Source organism: Hyperolius riggenbachi, chromosome 4 (genome assembly GCF_040937935.1).
Source record: "Hyperolius riggenbachi isolate aHypRig1 chromosome 4, aHypRig1.pri, whole genome shotgun sequence".
Taxonomy (NCBI): domain Eukaryota; kingdom Metazoa; phylum Chordata; class Amphibia; order Anura; family Hyperoliidae; genus Hyperolius; species Hyperolius riggenbachi.
This window is the reverse complement of record NC_090649.1, coordinates 247286262-247307784: the sequence shown is the minus strand read 5'-3', so window position 1 is coordinate 247307784 and position 21523 is coordinate 247286262. Positions and strand designations below refer to the sequence as shown.

General features: G+C 44.1%; 1 protein-coding gene across 2 annotated transcripts in view; it reads left to right on the top strand.

Moving 5' to 3' along the window:
- The window catches only part of ME1 (malic enzyme 1), a 385689-nt gene that overhangs the window by 332531 nt on the left and 31635 nt on the right, over positions 1 to 21523 (top strand). For both annotated transcript variants that reach the window (XM_068281558.1, XM_068281557.1), the window contains exons 8-9: positions 5907 to 6004; positions 8743 to 8856. In XM_068281558.1, coding sequence (XP_068137659.1) covers positions 5907 to 6004; positions 8743 to 8856 — 212 coding nt within the window. The remainder of the gene's footprint in view (positions 1 to 5906; positions 6005 to 8742; positions 8857 to 21523) is intronic.

Here is a 21523-nt window from a genome sequence, read left to right as displayed (position 1 = left end):
AAGTTCTCTACTTGAGAAAAAAGCTATGTTACTGTAATACACGTAAACATATCTGAATGGATTAGTTCTAACTACTGTATACTGTAAGTTCTCATTTTCTTGTCCACTTAAAGGTATAATGTGTATTTTCCAGGTTAAAAATGCAAGATGTTCTGTTTGGGGTGAACAGACTTTCTAAGTAGAATATTGTTATTGAGACAAATAATACTGTTATGTTAAAATACAGATGGCAAAAAAAACCTGAAGATCAAAGGATTTTCCTCCAAAACACAATTTTTCACAATGCAATACCCATGGAAATGTAGAGATATGATCAAATGAATCTCTACATTCCCATGTCATGCCTGTAGATGGCCATTAGAGTTAAGGAGCTCTGTTATGATATGTCTGTGCAATGTAACAAAACAAAACAAAAACCCCACAGCTGCACCAGGTTGAGAAGCCAAACTAAAGTCTGAAACACAGGTGACTGCTGAGGCTTCCAGCTAGAAGCCAATGGAGAGAGTAGGAAAAAGCATACCTCAACTGACAAATGAAATGATGAGATAAACATGGGTACATATAGTACTAGTCCTACTAATAATGTGTCTTAAAGGAATACTATCGATGTATGCATTTATTTTTAAATGCTGTATGTTGTAGCACACATTAGGGCAAGTACTAGGAGCAATTTGATTCCTCACACAGCTGTTCCTCTCAGCTGTAAAATCCTCCATCAGTTTTGGCGTCAGTGTTGGATACAAAATGTATCTAATACTGAGCTCCCAGAGGGCTAGACCATATCTCTGCAAAGGGGAGATGCTATCAACTCCTCAGTTTATAGTTTAAGTATCACCTTGCTGAAAGAATCTTGTTGATATGGTGGTAAGGGGTTAAAGATTCTAGCAATGTGTGTTTATTATCTTTGCTTCTCTTGACTGATAAAGATACTAATAATGCTAATTGTAAATAGTGGTCTGCCCCTCTCAGCAGCTTGTAAAGTGGATGCAGCCTGGAGTGAATCACCACACAAGCAGGCAGCCAGTCTGAGTGTAAACACAGACTCCTGGTATAGCTAGTTATATTCCAGCAATATTCCAGCTCATTTAGTTACCTGTTACCACCTCAGATCAGCCTATTTCTCCTCATGTCTGCTGCATGCTGTGAGTGACACAGTGAAATATATTTGTGAGCTGTGTGACAGAGTAACCAAGCAGCTCATGGTGACCCAAACTACTATGAGCTGTGTGAGAAATGAATTTTTAAGCAGGGATAGTGAGAGAGAGACCTGGGTGAATAAATAAAGTGCCCCTAGCACTAGTGGTAATGTGTACACTAATATAGAGTATTAAAAAAAAAGTCGTTTCAATCGATAGTACTCCTTTAAGGTGCCCATACATGGTCCAATTTTAATTTTTTTTTATTAATTTAGTTTGATTATCCCGTTAGATCAAATATAAAGATTTTTTCCAACATTTCTGGTCAGATTTTTATAGAAAAGACGGGATAATTGTTCATTTTTCTTGATCGAAAAAAAAGATTATTTTCAACTTTCATTCGATTCGATCGTTTTGGTAAAAAAATCGGGAAAATCAAACGTTTTTATTGTACTGTGTATGGGTACCGTAAGGGCCCTTTCTTTTCTTTTTTGCATAGCAAGTGTTAAAACAAAAAACAAAAACAGTGCTGTTATCTATGCAACAGTAGCAGTTAAACAGTGAATTGAACTCATGTCTTAAAAAGTAATCAGTCCCTGAAAACACATTTGCAGGCCAATGACCTGAGGGGGAAGGGGGTGGAGGTGGAGCAGCATGGGAGTCAGGTGAGTGAGAAAAAATGCTCCTAGCGCCAGCGATCAGCTGAATCAATGCACCAACCACTGATTGCTGTCCTTGGGGGGGGGGGGGGGGGGTAGATGGCAACATGGGCCACTGTACTCATGCTAGTTTCTCACCAGTGTTATCAGCTGCCTGGCGGCCAAGATTTTGATCTAGCATTGGTACGAAGCTTTATTGTCTTCTGTGATCCCCTAACGGAGATGGTAGCAGAAGGCTGGCCCCAGTGGCTTAGCAATGGGGGATGCAGAGGTTGTGACCGCACCAGGGCCCCAGGACCAGAGGGGCCCACTAGGGACCCTCCTTCATCCATCTTATTAGCTTTTTACTGGTGCCGTGCTGCCAATGAACACCTCTTTATGTGCATTGAATAGTAGTTATCCTTAACAAACGGTTTCCTTAGTCTGATTACACCTCTCTGACACTGCAGCTGTCATTGGTAGGTTTTGGAGCTCCATATCGATACAGTGATTGGGGCCTCATGTAAAACTCACACTGGGGCCCCAAGCTCCTTGGTTATGCCACTGGCTGGCCCATGCTGTTGTGAGTACAGTGACAGAAAGGGATTGAAGAGGTAATGTAAATTCTCTAACATCTTCCATTCAGTGATTACTGCAGGGGAGGGGCCAGGATCTACTGCACTATAATGCATTGTAGTGATAGAGCATTATAGTGAAGCAGTGACACATGAAAGGCTTGGCCATATCTTGACAAATATGGAACAGTTGGCAGCTATGGCTGCTTACTCTTGGTCTGCTATGACTATAGTTACACCCTATATTTGATATTGATATTGCCATCTAGACACTTGTATGAATTACCATTCCTCATTTTTGTTTGTAAAAATGCCACATGGATATCCTATTGTGTTGCGTGCAGTATCTTCAATGTATTATACAAGCCTTCAAGAAAATGACATGGTGAATGAGTCATCTGAGTGCTTGATTGAAGTGTCACACTTCATGGTGCCCGTAACTATGGGGGGACCAGTGTGTGGGCCAATATCCAAGTGTACTCTGCATTCCAGATGAGAAGTCTACACATGGCTACCTACACTGGGGCCCCTCCTGGCTACCTATGCTAAGGAGGTGCCTATACAAAGGTCCCTCAGCCTACCTTCAGTAAGGGGGCTACCTATACTGTAGGGGTCCCTCTGCCTACCTACACTTGGTGCCCTCTGGCTGCCTATACTGAGGGGAATACTGGCTACATATACTGGTGGGGTGTCCTCTGTCTACCTAAAATTGGTGTGTGTGTGTGTGTGTGTGTGGGGGGGGGGGGGGTTTACAAGGCACAAAGGGGCCCTATAGGTTTTTTAGGGGGTGGGGAACCAAATATGTGAGGCCCCATGTTCTCTAGCTATGCCCCTGTCTTCTGTCATAATTTCTGCAGTCATAAGAGCTGGAAATCTTAGCAGGAACATAAGCTACCCTCTAAACATGGGAAAGGTTTTATGCCTTCCCTGCTTCATCAATACCTGTAAAAGAAAAATGATCTGGACTTCCTGTGTATGGCATTTTTGGCACAAACCAAACGTACACACTTATACTGTATACACACATTCTATTCTGATGTATTCATCCAAAAGCTTTCTGTTTGTTTATTATTCCTCTCCAGTATGAAACGTGATTTATACGTTGTACATATGCATGGCTGTGTTTCAGCCCTGTGTCTACAAGATTCAAACAATTGGAAAAATACCAGCTAATGATAAAAATAAGAAGTCCAGATCAGGATATGGGAGCTCAGGCCAGATTCCTAAGCCAGATTCTACAGTAAAACACATGAATGCAGCCAAAAAGCACTAGAAGCCTGATAAAGAAAGGAACCTCCCTCCAGCACTCACACTTCAGTACTGTCTTCTGTTTTCACGATGCAGAATATCTATTTCTTACTGCACTTTCCAAAAGAAGTTGTAGGTGTGTTATCACTTTTATCATAATAACTCAACAAGACAGAAATGCATCAAATATCATATAACCATAACACATACAGTGGCTGCTATGGGGTCCAACCAGGAGCAGCTGGAGACCCAGTTTGATTCTATCCTCCCTCCCCTCCCCCCTTCCCATGGTAGCCAGTCACATGTACTTTAATCAGGCAGCAAAGCAGGACTGGATGCTGAGCCTGCAGAGAAGCTGGTACTGAGAATTTCAGTTTCCATGGCATTGTCAGTAAATTATGTGGATTTAGCCCTCTGCAAAAGATTTCATCAATGGTGAAAATATGCTGTAGGAGCAGGCCTGGATTTACATCACTGGAGCCTATAGGCACAGATGTTCTGGCACCCTAGACCTTACCCTCCATGAACCTACAAACCCCTGCCAAATCGCACCACAAGTGTGCTGGCTGTCCCAGCTGTCACTTCTCCCTTACTTCACTTGCTGTCATAGGTATCTAAAGGTGTCACTTAGCATTAGGTAGCCAGAGGTACCCTCAGTATTAAGTAGCTAGTGGTGCCCCCTATTTAAGGGAGATCTCGTTAGTGGAATGCCAAAACCTGGGGAGTAACCTCTCATTTACACTCTGCTTGGGACCCTCTATAGGGAAGGAGGGAGGGAGGGAGGCACTAGGGGAGGGGAGTGAGACGCCTTTTCATTATCAGGTGCCTGTAGGCAAGTGCCTACAGTGCCTTATGGTAAAACCGGCCCTGTGTAGGAGAGATATGGTTATATATAATTGCATGTTTGGGAACCATGGTGTCCAGCACAGGTGTCTTGTAGGCTCTGCATCTTGTGCATCTGGGGTCAGCACATGCGCAGTATGTCCGCTTGAAGTATGCCCACACTCCCACGTGAAGACATACCTAGCGTGTGTTTGCACTGGACTGGAGGTCAGCGGGGAGTGTGGTCACAGGACGCCAAAGTGGACATACTGTGCATGCGCAGTGTAGTATGTCTGGGTCAGAGGGCACAACTCTGCCTGACCAGGACTTCGGGACGGGCCACTTCGGGAGGAAATCGGATCGGCGGGTGCGTTTAGCGCGAACAATTGGCAGCAGATTCGATCCCAGTGATCGAATCTGCTGTTGAAACGGCGGCAAATCGGGCCAGTGTATGGCCAGCTTTAGAGTTGAAAAACAGGTAACCTTTGTGAATCAACTGTTAAGGCTGCCATACACTGGTCGATTGCCATCAGATCGACCAGCAGATAGATCCCTCTGTGATCGAATCTGATCAAAGAGAGATCTATTGGCTGCCTACACTGCAAACAGATTTTGAATCGATTTCACTATGAAACCGATTCACAATCTGTGTGTGGAGCTGCCGGTGCCACCGCCCCCCCCCCCCCCCCCCGCATACATTACCTGATCCGCCCGGCGCGAGTCCCCTGGTCTCCGCTGTCCCTTCTCCCCTCTGGCTCCAGCTTCACTTTACTTCCTGTTGGGGGAAGTTTAAACAGTAGAGGGCGCTCTACTGTTTAAACTTCCTGTTGGGACAGGAAGAAGTTAAGCGGGGACACGCGCCAGCAGAACAGATAATGTATTGCCACTAGCGTCGGTGGTCAGACATTCGAACACCGCTATCAATGCACTCCCGACCCGCCAGCGATCGCGCGGACAGATCGACGGGAACGATCGATTTCAGGCGGAAATATGTAGTTCGGTCACCGTTTGCGCATCGATTTCACAGCAGATTTGATCACAGTGATCGAATCTGCTGTCTATCGGCGGGAAAACGTTTAAGTGTATGGGCACCTTTAGAAGTGTCACTGTGGATAATTTGCCTTCTTAAAAACAGAAGGTATTTGTGATAATTCAGCTATAAGTGAGAAACTGTGGTTTCCCATGATGCATCACTCCCACATATGCAACTCATCTCTTTATGCCCCTGAAGCAAGGATGAGGACCCAAAGGATGCTGGGTTGATGTGGTTCTGTAAAATGAATAAGCTATAGGCTTGCTATGCACCAGCGATTCTGGATGTTAGCCTGCCTTTGGCAGCATAAAGAGATGATTTGCAAATTTGGGAGTGATGGGGGCAGTGAGACTTTTAATCCCTTTTTATGTTTTGGCTCACATTAGTATATAACTAACTTATAACAATCTATAGAAATACAGCATTTGCATCAAAATATTTTATCATATTTCAGGTACTGCAGCTGTTGCCGTGGCTGGTCTTCTTGCAACTCTTCGTACAACTAAAAACAAATTATCTGACCATACAGTGCTTTTTCAAGGAGCAGGAGAGGTAAGATGTCACATGACTAAAATATTTCTTTCAATGTAGTATTTGTGATATGAAAACAATGAGCATGGCTATAGGACTCCAGCACACAAGCAACTTCAGTAGCTGTAGCAAGCATAATACATTCTCTGCTTCTCTCTTATAAACTATAAGTGTCAGTGCCTGTCTTAGTGCCCTAGTCCCTAGCTTGGTTACCTCCTCTCACTTTCACATCTAGGACTTCTCACAAGTGTCACCTCTCCTTTGGAACTCTCTCCCACAGTCTGTCCATCATGCTCAGAGCCTGGAAACCATCAAAGTACTCTCAAAATACACCTTTTCAGACCTTTTTCTTATTTTGCTGTAATTTATCATATGAACATGTACCAATTTTAGTGATGTCTCAAACCACACATCAAGTATGTATATATTTGTACTTGTATTGCTGGTGCTGGATATCCTGATTGTACAATGTTTTGAACATTTCATGTATCAATATTCCCCAATATTTGTTTTGTTTATTATTATTTTTATTGCTATGTAAATGAATAATAAAAATAATGGGAGAGAAGCTTATTGGTTGGTAGGAGAGGTACGGAAACTGTTCTGTGGTCAGTCAATTTATACCCCCTTTCTGTGGTCAGTCAATTTAAGCCCCTTTAAAATACATTACAATGCTTAATTTTTGCTGCTGACTTTCTTTTCATCCTTTAGTATACAAACCACATATTTTCCCATGAAACATGAATAAAAAGAATGCTGGATTAGAGAAAATAAGGCAGAGGGGCAGTAAGGACAGAATATTCTCAAACAAAATCCTGACCGCATGATTTATTCAGTCAGTATTTCAGCTTAAACTCTGGTCAGTGTAATGGAATTCATGTAAATAATAGGAGCAATAACTCAGTATAAAATTCCATGTATAAATGGAATTGGGTCTTGTATGGAATCCTTGGGATAGTTGAGAGATTGCTGCAGTGCAAGCACAGAATATTTCAGTCTAGGAAACAAGCCCTAAGGATGGGTAAGCCATACACTGATACCTAGAGGTACCTAAGTGCTGATCATCGGATCACAATAATAATGCTGTCATTATTACAGAAATAATGGCACATTCCTGCTAAACTGCTGATCACCATATTTATAATGGGGGTGATCAGTTGCTCAAGCACAGATCACAACCTTCCATTAAAGGTAAACATTGACATTAATACCCTGCCTCCCACATTCCGCTGTAAATTACCCATTAGCGTTTACGCTCACATGCATGGGGGAAATTACCCCCACCTCCTGTTCAGGGTCACATGGAGGTGGGGGTGACCCATTTGTCCTTTAGAAAGGGGTGGAGAATGTGCCGCTCACAGGCTTGGAATGCAGCTTGCATGGAGGCAGGGAGGTAACTACAAAGTATGGCCCCCCTCCAAAACTTTGATAGGGCCTAGCCCCCCAATGTTCACACAGTTTCCCTTGCCTACCCTTGGTGACCCTCACAGCCTGGGGGCCCATCTTGCAAGGTGCATGAAGCAAGTGTGGCCACCATAATCTTCATACATATAACAAGGATAGCCACAAAAACAGCTGGTCTGAAGGATGGGCCCCTTTATTGGTGGAAGGGAAGGTTAGTAGTTGGGAGCACCCTCACATCTCTGGCCTCTCCTGCGGGTACAGTTAAAAATGGCGCCGGCCGAATAATGGCGCCATTTTTAGAACGATATTGTAAAACGATATTTATCGTTTTTGATACAAAACGATAATTATAGTTTTGATTGGCTCTGCACGAAATTTATCGTTTTGAATCTTCAATAATTTAGCCTGTAGTGCGTGCGTACGAAATGTATTGATTATAAAAGCATGGGACACTATGTATCGTTTTGAATCTTCACCTTTATTTCTCTGATAATGTTGTTTGTAGTTTCAACTGTAAAAGCCTCTTTTAATTAAATAAATGTTTTTAACCTAACAGCCCTAACTAATCCGCCGCATTCCCGACGCTCTAATCTAACTATATCCCCCCTAAATCCCCGGGGGGAAATCGTGGCAGCATTTCTGAGTGAGGCAGGGCTATGAGCTGCAGCCCTGCCTCTCAGCGTGTCTGTCATCGGCGGATCTCCACCTCTCCCCCGCCCCTTTCAGTCTTCCTTCTCTGAAAGGGGCGGGGGAGAGGCGGAGATCCGCCGATGACAGACACGCTGAGAGGCAGGGCTGCAGCTCATAGCCCTGCCTCACTCAGAAATGCTGCCACGATTTCCCCCCGGGGATTTAGGGGGGATATAGTTAGATTAGAGCGTCGGGAATGCGGCGGATTAGTTAGGGCTGTTAGGTTAAAAACATTTATTTAATTAAAAGAGGCTTTTACAGTTGAAACTACAAACAACATTATCAGAGAAATAAAGGTGAACATTAAAAACGATACATAGTGTCCCATGCTTTTACAATCAATACATTTCGTACGCATACATTATTAAATGTTCAAAACGAAAAATTTCGTGCAATAATTACATTTAAAAAATGAAAAATTTCGTATGACAGCCTGCGCCATTATTTAACTGTAAAAACGATAAATATCGTTTTATAATAAAACTCAATGAGGCGCCGTTTTAGATCATTGGCGGCAGGCGCCATTTTTTACTGATCCGTCCCCTGCGGTTATGCCCCTGCATCCCCTGCATGGAGGGCAGAGCAAGGCTACCAGGAATGCTATTTTTTAAATTTAAAAACTTAAAAGAAATAGTAGTAATAATTATTATTTTCTTCATACAAAGGCTGCCATGGGAATTGCAGATTTAATAATCATGGCCATGGAGAAAGAAGGGACCTCCAGAGAGGTAGCTACAAAGAAAATCTGGATGGTGGATTCTAAAGGGCTGATCGTCAAGGTAAGAGTGGAGAAAAGGCAGAATATCATCCGTGGAATGGAAAGTGTTGCTGAACTTCCACAATTGCTTTCTCGATGATTTGCTTGTTCAGCTGATTTATGTTTCTGAACTGCTTTTCTTTTCCAAAACGTGTCATTTTGTACAGGATAATTCTTTGTGTTTCTTTCATCTGAAATGAGCATTGTCCTAGAAAGACTTGTGGTCCTCTGGCTTGAAGGCAGAGGGTTGCCTTTCAATCTAAAACACTGGGACATTAGCAGAACTGTAATTTGTGGCTTCCTCTGGTTCTACTTCAATGTAAATCTCAAAATACACCACCTATATATGCCACTTCACATGTATAGTTAGAGCCGTCTGCCTTCAGCTTGTTTCTTAAACCACAAAAACCTTTTCGCCCACTGTTATATCATGTCATATCATGTTCAGTCTGTCAGCCATATGCTGTGCTAGGAATACAGGAAGTTGTAAGTGGCTACAGGGAAGCAGCTCTCCAAAGGGAGCCATACATAGACGTTTAACTGAATTGTTCTTACATTTTAATGTATATATTTTAATAATAAAGGAGGGCAGAAAAGAAACTCCTGTAACTTTATTGGCAGGTGACTCCAGACTTTATTGGTTGTGGTAAAAATCTTTTTAAAGAGAACTTGATGCATGAGGTATATGGAGGCTGGCTGCCATATTTATTTACTTTTAACCACTTTACCTCCCTTGCTACGCTTATCTACTCCCCACAAAACTTTACTTGAAGCTCAGGGGAGTAGATAGGCGTACTTGTGGTAAACAGTGTGCTGTATGCCCAATAAGCTATCTGATTATGTATATAGGGTATCATTTTAACCGTGACAAGTGAGAGAATAGATTTTGTGGTGTTTGACAACTGAGGGCTAAGTCATGTGATTTTTTTTACCGGAAAACTGAATGAAAAGCAATAAAACTGTTATTTTCATGTACTCTATACCCCTAAATAAATACTTGTAAAAAAAAACAAAAGTGACAGCATTGAAAAGAGAATACATAGTTACCCTAGGGACTTAGCTTTTAAAATATGTATGCCATGATAGTGTATTACTGTTAATCATGAAGATAAGGGCTTTTAATTACTGATAGAGTACAATGAGAAAACAAAAAACACAAACCAGAAACTAATAGATTATCGCCATACATTGTACTAGGAACATTATTTAAATGTTGAGATAACCAGGACAAATTAGCAAATACAATGTGTGGGTTTTACCTATGGTAACATTGTTTATTTGAAAACTATAGTGCATGGAAATGGAGAAATAGTGTATTTTTTCTTTTTTTTCTCATTTTTCCCTTTAAAATGCACAGATAATAGCATAATTACTAAAAGCAAATATCACCCTCACAAAGCATAATTTGTGGCAAAAAAAACAAGATATAGATCATTTACATCTGATGAGTAGCAATAAAGTTATTGGTGAATGAATGGGAGGAGCGCTGAAATGTGAAAATTGCTCTGGTTTTTAAGCAAAAAACCCTGTGGTGCTGAAGTGGTTAAACAATACCAGTTGCTTGGCAGTCTTGCTGATCTCTTTGGCGGCAGTGGTGTCTGAATCACGCACCTGAAACAAGCATGCGCCAGAAACATCTGATCTGCATGCAGGTTCAGGGTCTACAGGCAATTGGTATTGTTTAACCACTTAAGGACCAGGGGATTTTTGTGTGATCTGTGCTGGGTGGGCTCTTCAGCCCCAAACACAGATCAGGTGGCAGGCAGGGCGATCAGACTTCTCTCCTTTTTTCCCCACTAGGCGGATGTCCTGTTGGGGGGTCTGATCGCCGCCGCGCTGTTGTGCCTTGAGGGGGGGGGGCTCCTCAAAGCCCCCCTGCAGCGCTATTCCACCCTCCCTCTCCTTCCCTCCTCACTATGGGCGGTACAGGACAGCGATCCGTCCTGTACCGCCTCAGATAGGCTTCAGCCCCGATCCCCGGCCAATCAGACCTCCTTTACGGCGCTGCTGTTACAGATTTCTTTCCTGGGTGTTTACATTTAGCCTGCGAGCCGCAATCGGAGGCTCTCAGGCTGTTCACGGAGTCCCCCGCCGTGAACTGACAGGAAAATCCATGGAAATCCACATGCGATCAGCCGCCGCCTATCAGCGTTAGCTGGTCGTTAATAAGTAAAATAAATGTGTCAGCCGCATAACCCTTTGACTTCAGGTTCTCTTTAAAGGGACCCTGATCTTAAGCTAAATCCGTGTCCCCACCGCACCGGCATGAGAGTCCTGCGCATGCGCGGTAATCTAAGACTGAACCGCTCATGCACAGGACTCTCACGCTGGCTGGCGGGGACGCACATGGGCGACTTCAGGCCGAAGAAGCCAATCACCTAGATGCCTACTCTGTTCTAGTAGCTACAGTATTTAATTTTAGATGTGAACAAGTTACTCAGTAAAGTGATGAAATGTCACCTAGAGCAGAAAAAGGTGTCCAGCTAATTCTCTCTTTGTCTACAGTCTAAAATACTTCTGTTCGTCAGCACAGGAAAGTCCACGGCATGTTTAGACTGTAGGTCTGCTCCTTCCATTTGCCAGAGGCATTTTAAATGCAGGTCTGTGTATACCACTCCTATTTCCAAAAGGGAAAGGATATAATTCTGGGCTGGCAGCAGAGCTGTAACAAGCAATGTACAAAAGGAAAGCTGAATTACAGAGTCATCTCTAGAGTTGGGCCGAACGGTTCGCCGGCGAACGTGGTTCGCGCGAACTTAGGTGGTTCGCGTGCGGGTACCGCACGCGAACGTTTTGCGGAAGAAGTTCGGTTCGCCCCATAATGCACCTGAGGGTCAACTTTGACCCTCTACATCACAGTCAGCAGGCCCAGTGTAGCCAATTAGGCTACACTAGCCCCTGGAGCCCCACCCCCCTTATATAAGGCAGGCAGCGGCGGCCATTACGGCCACTCGTGTGCCTGCATTAGTGAGAGTAGGGCGAGCTGCTGCAGTCTCTCATATAGGGAAAGATTAGTTAGGCTTAACTTCTTCCTGGCTGCATACCTGTTCTGTTCAGTGAGCCCTCAGCCCACTGCATACCTGTACTGTGATCCTGCCACTGCATACCTGTTCAGTGATCCTGCCACTGCATACCTGTTCTGTGAACCCACCCACCACCACTGCATACCTGTTCAGTGATCCTGCCACTGCATACCTGTTCTGTGAACCCACCCACCACTGCATACCTGTTCAGTGATCCTGCTGCCACTGCATACCTGTTCTGTGAACCCACCCACCACTGCATACCTGTTCAGTGATCCTGCCACTGCATACTTGTTCTGTGAACCCACCCACCACCACTGCATACCTGTTCAGTGATCCTGCCACTGCATACCTGTTCTGTGAACCCACCACTGCATACCTGTTCTGTGAACCCACCCACCACTGCATACCTGTTCAGTGATCCTGCTGCCACTGCATACCTGTTCTGTGAACCCACCACTGCATACCTGTTCTGTGAACCCACCACTGCATACCTGTTCAGTGAACCCGCCACTGCATACCTGTTCTGTTCAGTGGACCCGCCACTGTATACCTGTTTAGTGAACCCGCCACTGCATACCTGATCTGTTCAGTGGAGTTTGGTGTGTCAGTGTGAAGCAGTACCTTAATTACACTACCTGATTGATGTATACACATGCAAGATGTTTTAAAGCACTTTAGGCCTGTCATTTAGCATTCAATGTGATTTCTGCCCTTAAAACGCTGCTTTTCGTCAAATCCAGATTTTTCCTGGGGACTTTTGGCGTGTATCCCACTCCGCCATGCCCCCCTCCAGGTGTTAGACCCCTTGAAACATCTTTTCCATCACTTTTGTGGCCAGCATAATTATTTTTTTTTTTCAAAGTTCGCATCCCCATTGAAGTCTATTGCGGTTCGCGAACTTTAACGCGAACCGAACCTTCCGCGGAAGTTCGCGAACCCGGTTCGCGAACCTAAAATCGGAGGTTCGGCCCAACTCTAGTCATCTCAGAATGATATACAAAAGTGGAAGTTACAGCTTAGACAGGTATATGTTTCTAGCATTCAGTGCTGCCAAATGCCCCTCTGCCTGTATCAGATATTCTTGCCTCAGTTCAGGAAAAGATTTTATTTGCAGACACCTTATTTAAAATGAATTACAATAGGAATAATAGTTTTTGTAAAGGAAAAAAAAAAGTGTAAACTTTTGTAAGAAAAAAATGTTATTTCCCGTAAAATTAAAAAGGGAAATACTACTTGCATCAGTATGCAGACCCTCATGCCTTCCTAAGCAACCTCCAGCTGCCTGCTCATTCACACTTCAGTCAGTCTGAATCCATGCCATCCTGAGTGCAGGGCCTTAGCAATAGGGGTTGCAGAGGTTGCGACCGCATCGGGGCCCTTGGGCCAGAGGGGCCCCAAGAGGCCTTCCCTCAAATGCAGTATTAGCTCTCTATTGGTCCTGTGCTCGTAATAATCCCTTCTACAGATACTTTGAATAGTGGTACTCATTAACAAACTGTTCCCCATCCCCTTCTTGCACCTCTCACACTGCAGTTGCAATTATCAGGTTTTGGTGCGCCGTATCAATTGTTATGTATAGAATGCTGGGGGGCCCAATGTAAAACTTGCAGCGGGGGCCCACAGCTCCTTAGCTATGCCACTGATAGAGTGTCAGCCAGCAGGAAGGCGTGGCTTCAGCTGATAGAGCAATTCCTCTCCCCTCTACATGCCCATGTGACTAACAGGGACGTGTTCCTGCCTGATTTCTACAGTACAACTGTATGCACTATTGATTTAACGTAATGTTCTATACCATGCACAGAAAAAGCTGCGTCTGAACTGGAGCTCTAAGGGCCTGTTCTCACTCAGGCGATTAGCAGGCGTTTACCGCTAGTGATGTAGCGAACATCAACTTTTTGGTAATTTACCCCAAATGTTCGCAAACCGGCCATTCGTGGGGGGCTCCATAGACTTATAGACAAACGGCCGCTGACTTTAGTGGTTAATAGCAAAGTCCCCTTATGTGCTAGAAACAGCACATTTGTAGGGTATGTGAAGGAGGACAGTGGGTACAAGAGGGAAAAAAATCAAAATGACCTTATATTTTTGAGAAAATCAATTTTAAAATTCTCGTTCTGAGTGTAGGAAATGATTCAACGGCTGCCAACTTTAGTGGTTAATAGCAAAGCCCCCTTACGTGCTAGAAACACCAAATTTGTAGGATATGTTAAGAAGGGTAGTAGTAACAAGAGGAGCGCAGACTGGGATAGCCAGAATGCGGAGCCCCAGCCAAGTGGGGCTTTGCACCCTGAGCTATATCAGCCCGCATGGTCCATGGTATGGAAGAATTCTGGGGGAGAGGGGTGGCCAAGCCCCTCTCCCCCCAGAGCCCTTGTCTAATCTATGGACAATGGGCTCTTCCCCACCTCTGGTATCCAAGGAGGAGGTGGGGGTTGATGACACTCTGGGGGGGGGGGGGGGTCATGGTGGCATGTGGGAGTCCCCTTTAAGAAAGGGACCCCCAGATACCAGCCCCCTTCCCAGGAGAAATAAATACCCATTTCCATAAAGGGTTAAAAGAAATAAATACACTAGTTAAGTCCTTTAATAGTCTTAATTAACCATAAATACTTACCTTTAAAAAAAAGTTCCCTTGCCAATATCCTCAGAAATAATCCCACACCAATATCCTCTAACTTGTGAGCTTGATTGAACATCTCCACTGGCCGCTGCCACTCACCACCACACATGACAGCCCCGCAGCTCTCAGCTATACTAAGTATAGCTGAGAGCGATGTCCTCCCGACACTCCACCGCCAGCTCCCACTGTCCTCCCCGCACCCCCTCCCCGCACCCCCACCCATGTTGCCAGCTTGGGTGGGTGGGATAGGTGTGGACTGGTGGGGAGGACAGCAGGAGCTGGCGGAGGAGCGTCCGCATAGGACGGCGCTCTCAGCTATACTAAGTATACTAAATATAGCTGAGAGAAAAAAAGCATCTTTAAATTTCCCTCCAGGTCTCCCCATTGGTTCCTTAACAGACCAATGGCAATCAGGAGGAGGTTTGGCAACCCCTATCCCCCAGAGCACCTCCCATACCATGGACCATGCGGGATGATATAGCTCGGGGTGTGTAGCGCCACGCCGCCGGGCTCCACAATTTGGTTATCCCATTCCCAGCCTGCATGGGGGACAAATGGGGTTAAAAAGGCTCAGGAGGGGGGACCCCAAGTCATTTTTTTATATTTCCCACATTCGGAACACATAAAAAAATAAAAATAAATACATTTATACACAAGTAAATACATTATCTATCATTTTACGGCAGTAACTTTGCTGCTTTTTTCCCTTAACCTTAACATTGATTTTCTTAAAAACTATAAGGTCTTTTTGGGAAAAAATGGTGTTTCTAGCAAGTAAGGGGGCTTTGCTATTAACCGCTAAAGTCAGTGGCCGTTGAACCATTTCCCACACTCAGAATAAGAACTTTAAAATCGATTTTCTCAAAAACTATAAGGTATTTTTTTTTTCCTCTTGTACCCACTATCCTCCTTCACACAGCCTGCAAATGTGGTGTTCAGGCACGTAAGGGGGCTTTGCTATTAACCACTAAAGTTGGTGGCCGTTGAAACATTTCTTACACACAGAACAAGAACTTTAAAATCGATTTTCTCAAAAACTATAAGGTCATTTTGATTTTTTTCCCTCTTGTACCCACTGTCCTCCTTCACACAGCCTTCAAATTTGGTGTTTTTAGCACAGAAGGGCACTAAAATCGGCGGCCATTGACCTTGACCATTGTATTATGAATTATTTCCTTAAAGAAATGGTTGATAAGTGTGGCAGATTTTCTTTTTTATAAAAACGATCATTGTATGTTTTTTTATACAATCACAAATTGGATTCTTAAAGGTGGCCATACATCAGGCGACTTGGCGGCCGATCGACCATCCAATTTGATTATTAAAATTGTATTGGATAAAAGTCGGTGCCACCAAGTGCATGCCGACCAACAAAGCGACCAATTTCGGGGACGGTTGGTTGGGTGCGCAGCTGGAACGGCATACAATTTCCCGATTAAACCATGTGCCACCTTGCCGCTATGTCCCCTCCATCGGAGGCGAACACTGGATACTCTGTCAACTTCTGTGCCGTTGTTGTTTATCGGACGGGTATTGGGTTTATCGGACGGGTATTTCCTGAAGTTGATATTCATCTCAACAGCTTTGGCTTTGTTGAGGATCAGCTTGTTCTCCTTACATCAGCGGCATTCTCTGTCCTCCTCCTGGTGGTAGACCTGCTCGTTGTTCTTGGTTACAAGGCCAATGATAATGGTGTTGTCTGCAACTTTGATAACCTTCACTGAGTGTGATGAGAGTGCAGTTATTTGTGTAGAGGGAGAACAGGATTGGTGACAGGATGCAGCCTTGTGGGGCACCATTGTTGGTGAGGAAGTCCTGTTTGTGAGGAAGTTCATAATCCATAGGCGGAGGTTGGGATGAACGTCAAGATCCACAAGGTTGTTGTGCAGTGTGCAAGAATAAAAGATGTCCAACAACCATGCCCTTACTATGGGATCTCATAGGTAGCAATAAACACCATCTGTCGGAACAAGCTTGAGAGCAGGCTATTTAAGATGGTCAGTGTCACAGAGGTTCTTGTAGAGCACACTGCTAATCTGATCCTTAGAGCAGAATAGACACGCAGAAAGCTAGGCAGTAGCACAGGGAAAATACCAGGTCAACTGTTGACTAGAAACACAAGAAAAAGCAGCAGACAAAATGCTGACCAAAGGCAGAAGGGCAAGGGAACACCACCGAAAGCATTAACAGAATCCTGGGTAAAAGCCCAAAAGAACTGGTCATGGTAGACAATACAACAAGGCATATATAACTGCTTAAGTATGTCTATATTTATTCATGTTTCCTTACCTCTGGTCAAGTTAAGTACCTCTTAGTATATTTCATCCTATGCCTGCAGCCATGTCACTATATTGACTTCATGCCAGGTATCTGAAGGCAGACAAGCAGGTAAGCTGTGGCTGAATCATTCCCACTACGGTTATTATTATTGACCTTGCCTGAGTTTACTCTTCCGGTGAAGGAAGGGTGCTGCAGAAGCAGAGGTACATGAGGAAAGACACATACCGTAATAACATTCCTTGCATTTGCAGAAAAATAATACGTTTTCTTATTGGATTGTGCTCATCTAACTGTTCTTATACATATAGTGTATTTTATCCTCTATAATAAAACCCTACTGTCTCTGCATCCCGTGTCCCTGTGTGTGTCCCACATGCGCTCTGCGCATGTGCAGGGACGCAGAGACATTGAGGGAGAGTGACGCGCGGCGAGCGATGATGGGCGAAGGGGCGGACGGGCTGGCGGGTGGGCGGGCGCATCGTGCACACGCGCAGTGGGCGGGCTTGCGGCGGAAATGTGCGTGCGCGGCGGGCTCATGCGCAGTGACAGACCTAGCCCATTTTTAAACGGGCTTTGGTCCACTAGTATCAGCAACAAAATGAATAGTCTCTACCTCCAACTAAAATATTTTCTTCTTTTTCCTCACAATAATTTAATGCAACATATTTTGTAGCAGCTGGAGACTGGAAACTTCTTAATTAATTCCTGAAGGCCACGAATGCTGAGTATAGAATCTCTGCACAGCCACCCACTTGCTGTTAGTCATATGGTGAATCCATTCATTTTTGCTTTGGCTAGTAGAGTTTTGAGCTGTGCAGTGCTGTATCAGCAATGATAACTTTATAATCTATTTACCTTTTTATTTGGCATTGGGTATTCCAGAGCTGGACTTCATTAAAAATGAGTGCTGCTTGTAGATGTTTTAAAATGTGAACTGACTAGCCTTCAGTGTTAAACTCTAACAACCCTGGTAGTGGAAGCAGATCTTACTACACACTACAGGTAAAATGGTTACTATGTACTGCGGCTCCCGGGAGCCGAACGAGCGGGACGCCGCGGACGGTCCTACAGGAAAGGCGCACTGCACCAATTAGTCTTGCCGCTGTGACATGCCACTATCTCCATCCTGGAGCTTGTAAGTGTGTGGAGGGCGCGAGAGGCGCAGTTGGATTTTATTTGGAATATACATGTTGCACAATGAGTTTTTTATCTGTTTTATTGAGGAATAAACAAGGCAGTTTTTTACCAGTTGAATTTGGATGTGGATCACTAATGTACTGAGTGTTCCATACATAGAGCGAGAATTCCACTTATGTTATGGTGGTTTAAATCTGGTGAGCCGCTCTAGCGTGGTGGTGGGATCTGATCTATTTTGGAGACTTTCTGAGTAAAAGATTGTGGTGGCGCAGCATATCTTGATTTATAATACTATGTATACCCGGTGGCTGGATGGTGTACTGGTTAAGGGCTCTGCCTCTGACACGGGAGACCAGGGTTCGAATCTCGGCTCTGCCTGTTCAGTAAGCCAGTAATTCAGTAAGGAGTTCATTGGGCAAGACTCCCTAACACTGCTACTGCCTACTGAGTGCGCTCTAGTGGCTGCCTCGCAAGCGCTTTGAGTCCGACAGGAGAAAGGCGCTATACAAATACTGCCATTATTATTACTGCCATTATTTAATTTTTTAAATAGGGGTACGAATATGCCTCCCCCTCATTTTCCCCCCAACTCACCCATGCCTGTGCCGTTGCGTAGTCACTGGACTGGGAGGTTGTGGGTAAGCCTGCTGGATTGTGGGGAAGTTTTTTTTTCCCTCTTCCTCCTCTCCATTGCAGTTTGAAAGTCTAGCAGTTTAGTGATGGAAGTCTGGATCTTTTCAATGAACCGGTTCATTCAAATCAGTTATTTGAATCATTGAGTCTGCTGCTGTAATCTGATCCCTGAGTGAGCTGGGAGGAGTTCCTTCTCTCACTCCTTACAGCTCAGCAGCTGCAGTTCCTGTTTCATCCACTGAGCTGTTACAAATAAATCTTTTAGTGTGATGAATTGGACCACTCGGCTCACAAGGAAGAACCAGTTCAAATGAACCAATCGTTCATGAACTGGACAATACTACTTTTTCACTACGATGCTTCGTTCGCGACTCGTTTTTTTCATGAATTGCGATCGCGTCATAATTCTCGTTGCAATGGCATTACATTTTTGGCGGCAGTACAGCGTAACGTGGACAGTGGAAAAAGCACCTTGCGCGATTGCAATCGCGCTTGCTAGTGGAAGAGGGTCCTTATGCCTCATTCACACTATACGCACTGCTGTGCGCATTTCAGCAGGGTGTATAGTATGCGATCAGCAAGAACATCAGAAGTGCATAGAGAGCATGTCTAATGTTCATACTATGCGCGCTGTGCAGCAGTGCGATGTGCTATCGCACTGCTGAATGCATTTTTGAAGAAGCGCATCGCTGATCCCATTCACTGCAATAAATGGGATCAGCAGCGCAACGCATGGCAACACATATGGCTTGCGATCGGGTGCGCTTGCGTCCCGAACGCACAACCATAGGCGTTGCCTAATGTAAACGAGGCCTTATGGAGGTTTACACATTGATGTAAGCTTGTTGTCAAGGTGATGTGTGCTGTGGGAGGGACAGCAGGGAGGGGAAAATAAAACACTGGGCTGGGTTGAAAAGGGCAGAAGTGATGTCACTTTTGGCATCACAGAGAAGCAGTCAAGATGGAAACCAGCATAAAAATGTTTTTTTTTTCATATTACTTTTATAATAAATTCTGCCAGTGAACACTAAAATCAATGGTAAAGTTAGGCAAGTTATTTCCTATTGAATGATATTTTATTATTTTTTTCATTTAATATGGACTTCCAACCCACTTTAACTACTTAACTATTTGACATTCCTGGACGTGAAACTCACGTCCAGGAAGCCATGTGCGCTCCTGCGTGTTCCTGCGGCCGATCGCGCGCGTGCACGCACGCTCTTGGCCCGCGGTTTGCTAGCCAGCGAATCAGTGAATCGGGCTACGGTGCCCGATCACTGATTCTCTTTCCCCCGCAGAAAAAGCGACAGCTTCTCTCGGAAGCCTAGCTTTTTCTGCTTCCTATTTCCCCTACGTCGCTCTAAGCGTACGTGTTACGCTTAGAGTGACGTCACTGTAAACAAACTCATGGCTGCCATCTTGTGGCCAAAAAGTAAACTACAGCTAAATGTTAAATAAAAATAAAAATGCACATATTTACTAAAAAAAATACAATTTAAATCCCACCCTCCCAAAAATACCCACATAAAATGTTTAATTGAAAAAAAAACAAAAAAACATTACAATAAAAAAAAAAAACCCACAAATATTTACCTAAGGGTCTAAACTTTTTAAATATCTATGTAAAGATGAAATATTTCAATTTTTTTTTTATTATTATAAGCTTGTAAATAGTGATGAATGCAAAACGGAAAAAATGCACTTTTATTTCCAAATAAAATATTGTCGCCATACATTATGATAGGGACATAATTTAAATGGTGTAATAACCGGGACAAATGGGCATATACAATACGTGAGTTTTAATTATGGAGGCATGTTTTATTTTAAAACTATAATTGCAGAAAAGTGAGAAATAATGATTTTTTGCCGTTTTTTTCTTATTCTTCCTTTTAAAATGCATTTACAGTAAAGTGGCTCTTAGTAAAATGTACCCCCCAAAGAAAGCCTAATTGGTGGCGGAAAAAACAAGATATAGATCAGTTCATTGTGATAAGTAGTAATAAAGTTATAGGCTAATGAATGGGAGGTGAACATTGCTCGGATGCATAAAGTGAAAAACGACTGAATGCGAACTGGTTAAGGACCGCAGGCTTACACCCCCTAGTGGACAGGCTATTTTCACAAATTAGGCCACTGCAGCTTTAAGGGCTTGCTGCAGGGCTGTACAACTGAGCACACAAGTGAACACCCCCCCCCCCCCCCCCCCCTGTTGGTGGGCTCTGATTGCTGCTGGCATGTTTGTTTATTTTTTGTTATTAATACATATTTATTTTGTAATAAATTTTCCTATTTTTTTTTTACCCCACCCTCTCTCCCTCCCCCCTTCCAGCCAATGACAGCGAGTGGCTGTCATAGACTTTAGCCTGTGACAGCGGATTGCTCCTGTACACGGCTGTCCCCAGTATAGTGCTTCCGTAGATCGCAGCCCTGTACCATGTAAATAGACGGCAGTTTCACCGTCTAACAGTCTCCTAACGGCGATCGCCACTGGGAGGTTGATGACGGAGCCGAGCTCCGTCATTCAAGCGGGGATGGGTGCGCATTGGCACACGCCATCCCCTGCAATCTCCACCTCTAGGACTTCACGCCAATTGGCGTTGGGCAGTCCTGGAGCTGCCGCTGCATTCACGCTAATTGCCATGGAGCGGTCGGCAAGAAGTTAAGGGACCTCTGTTAAATCTTAACATTTAAAACACATGTAAACGTATACAAATAAGATGAACGTTTCTTCCAAAGTAAAATGAGCCATAAATTACTTTTCTTCTATGTTGCTGTCACTTACAGTAAGTAGTAGAAATCTGACATTACCGACAGATTTCGGACTAGCCTATCTTCTCATGGGGGGTTCTCAGGGTTTTCTTTATGCTTAAAAGCACTTAGTGAATGGCATCCAACTGCCAAATACATGTGCAGTGAGCAGGGATATTGGCCAGCATCTTTGTATAACTTTTTTCAGGAAATGTCTTTATAAAAAATAAAGGCCTTGCTGA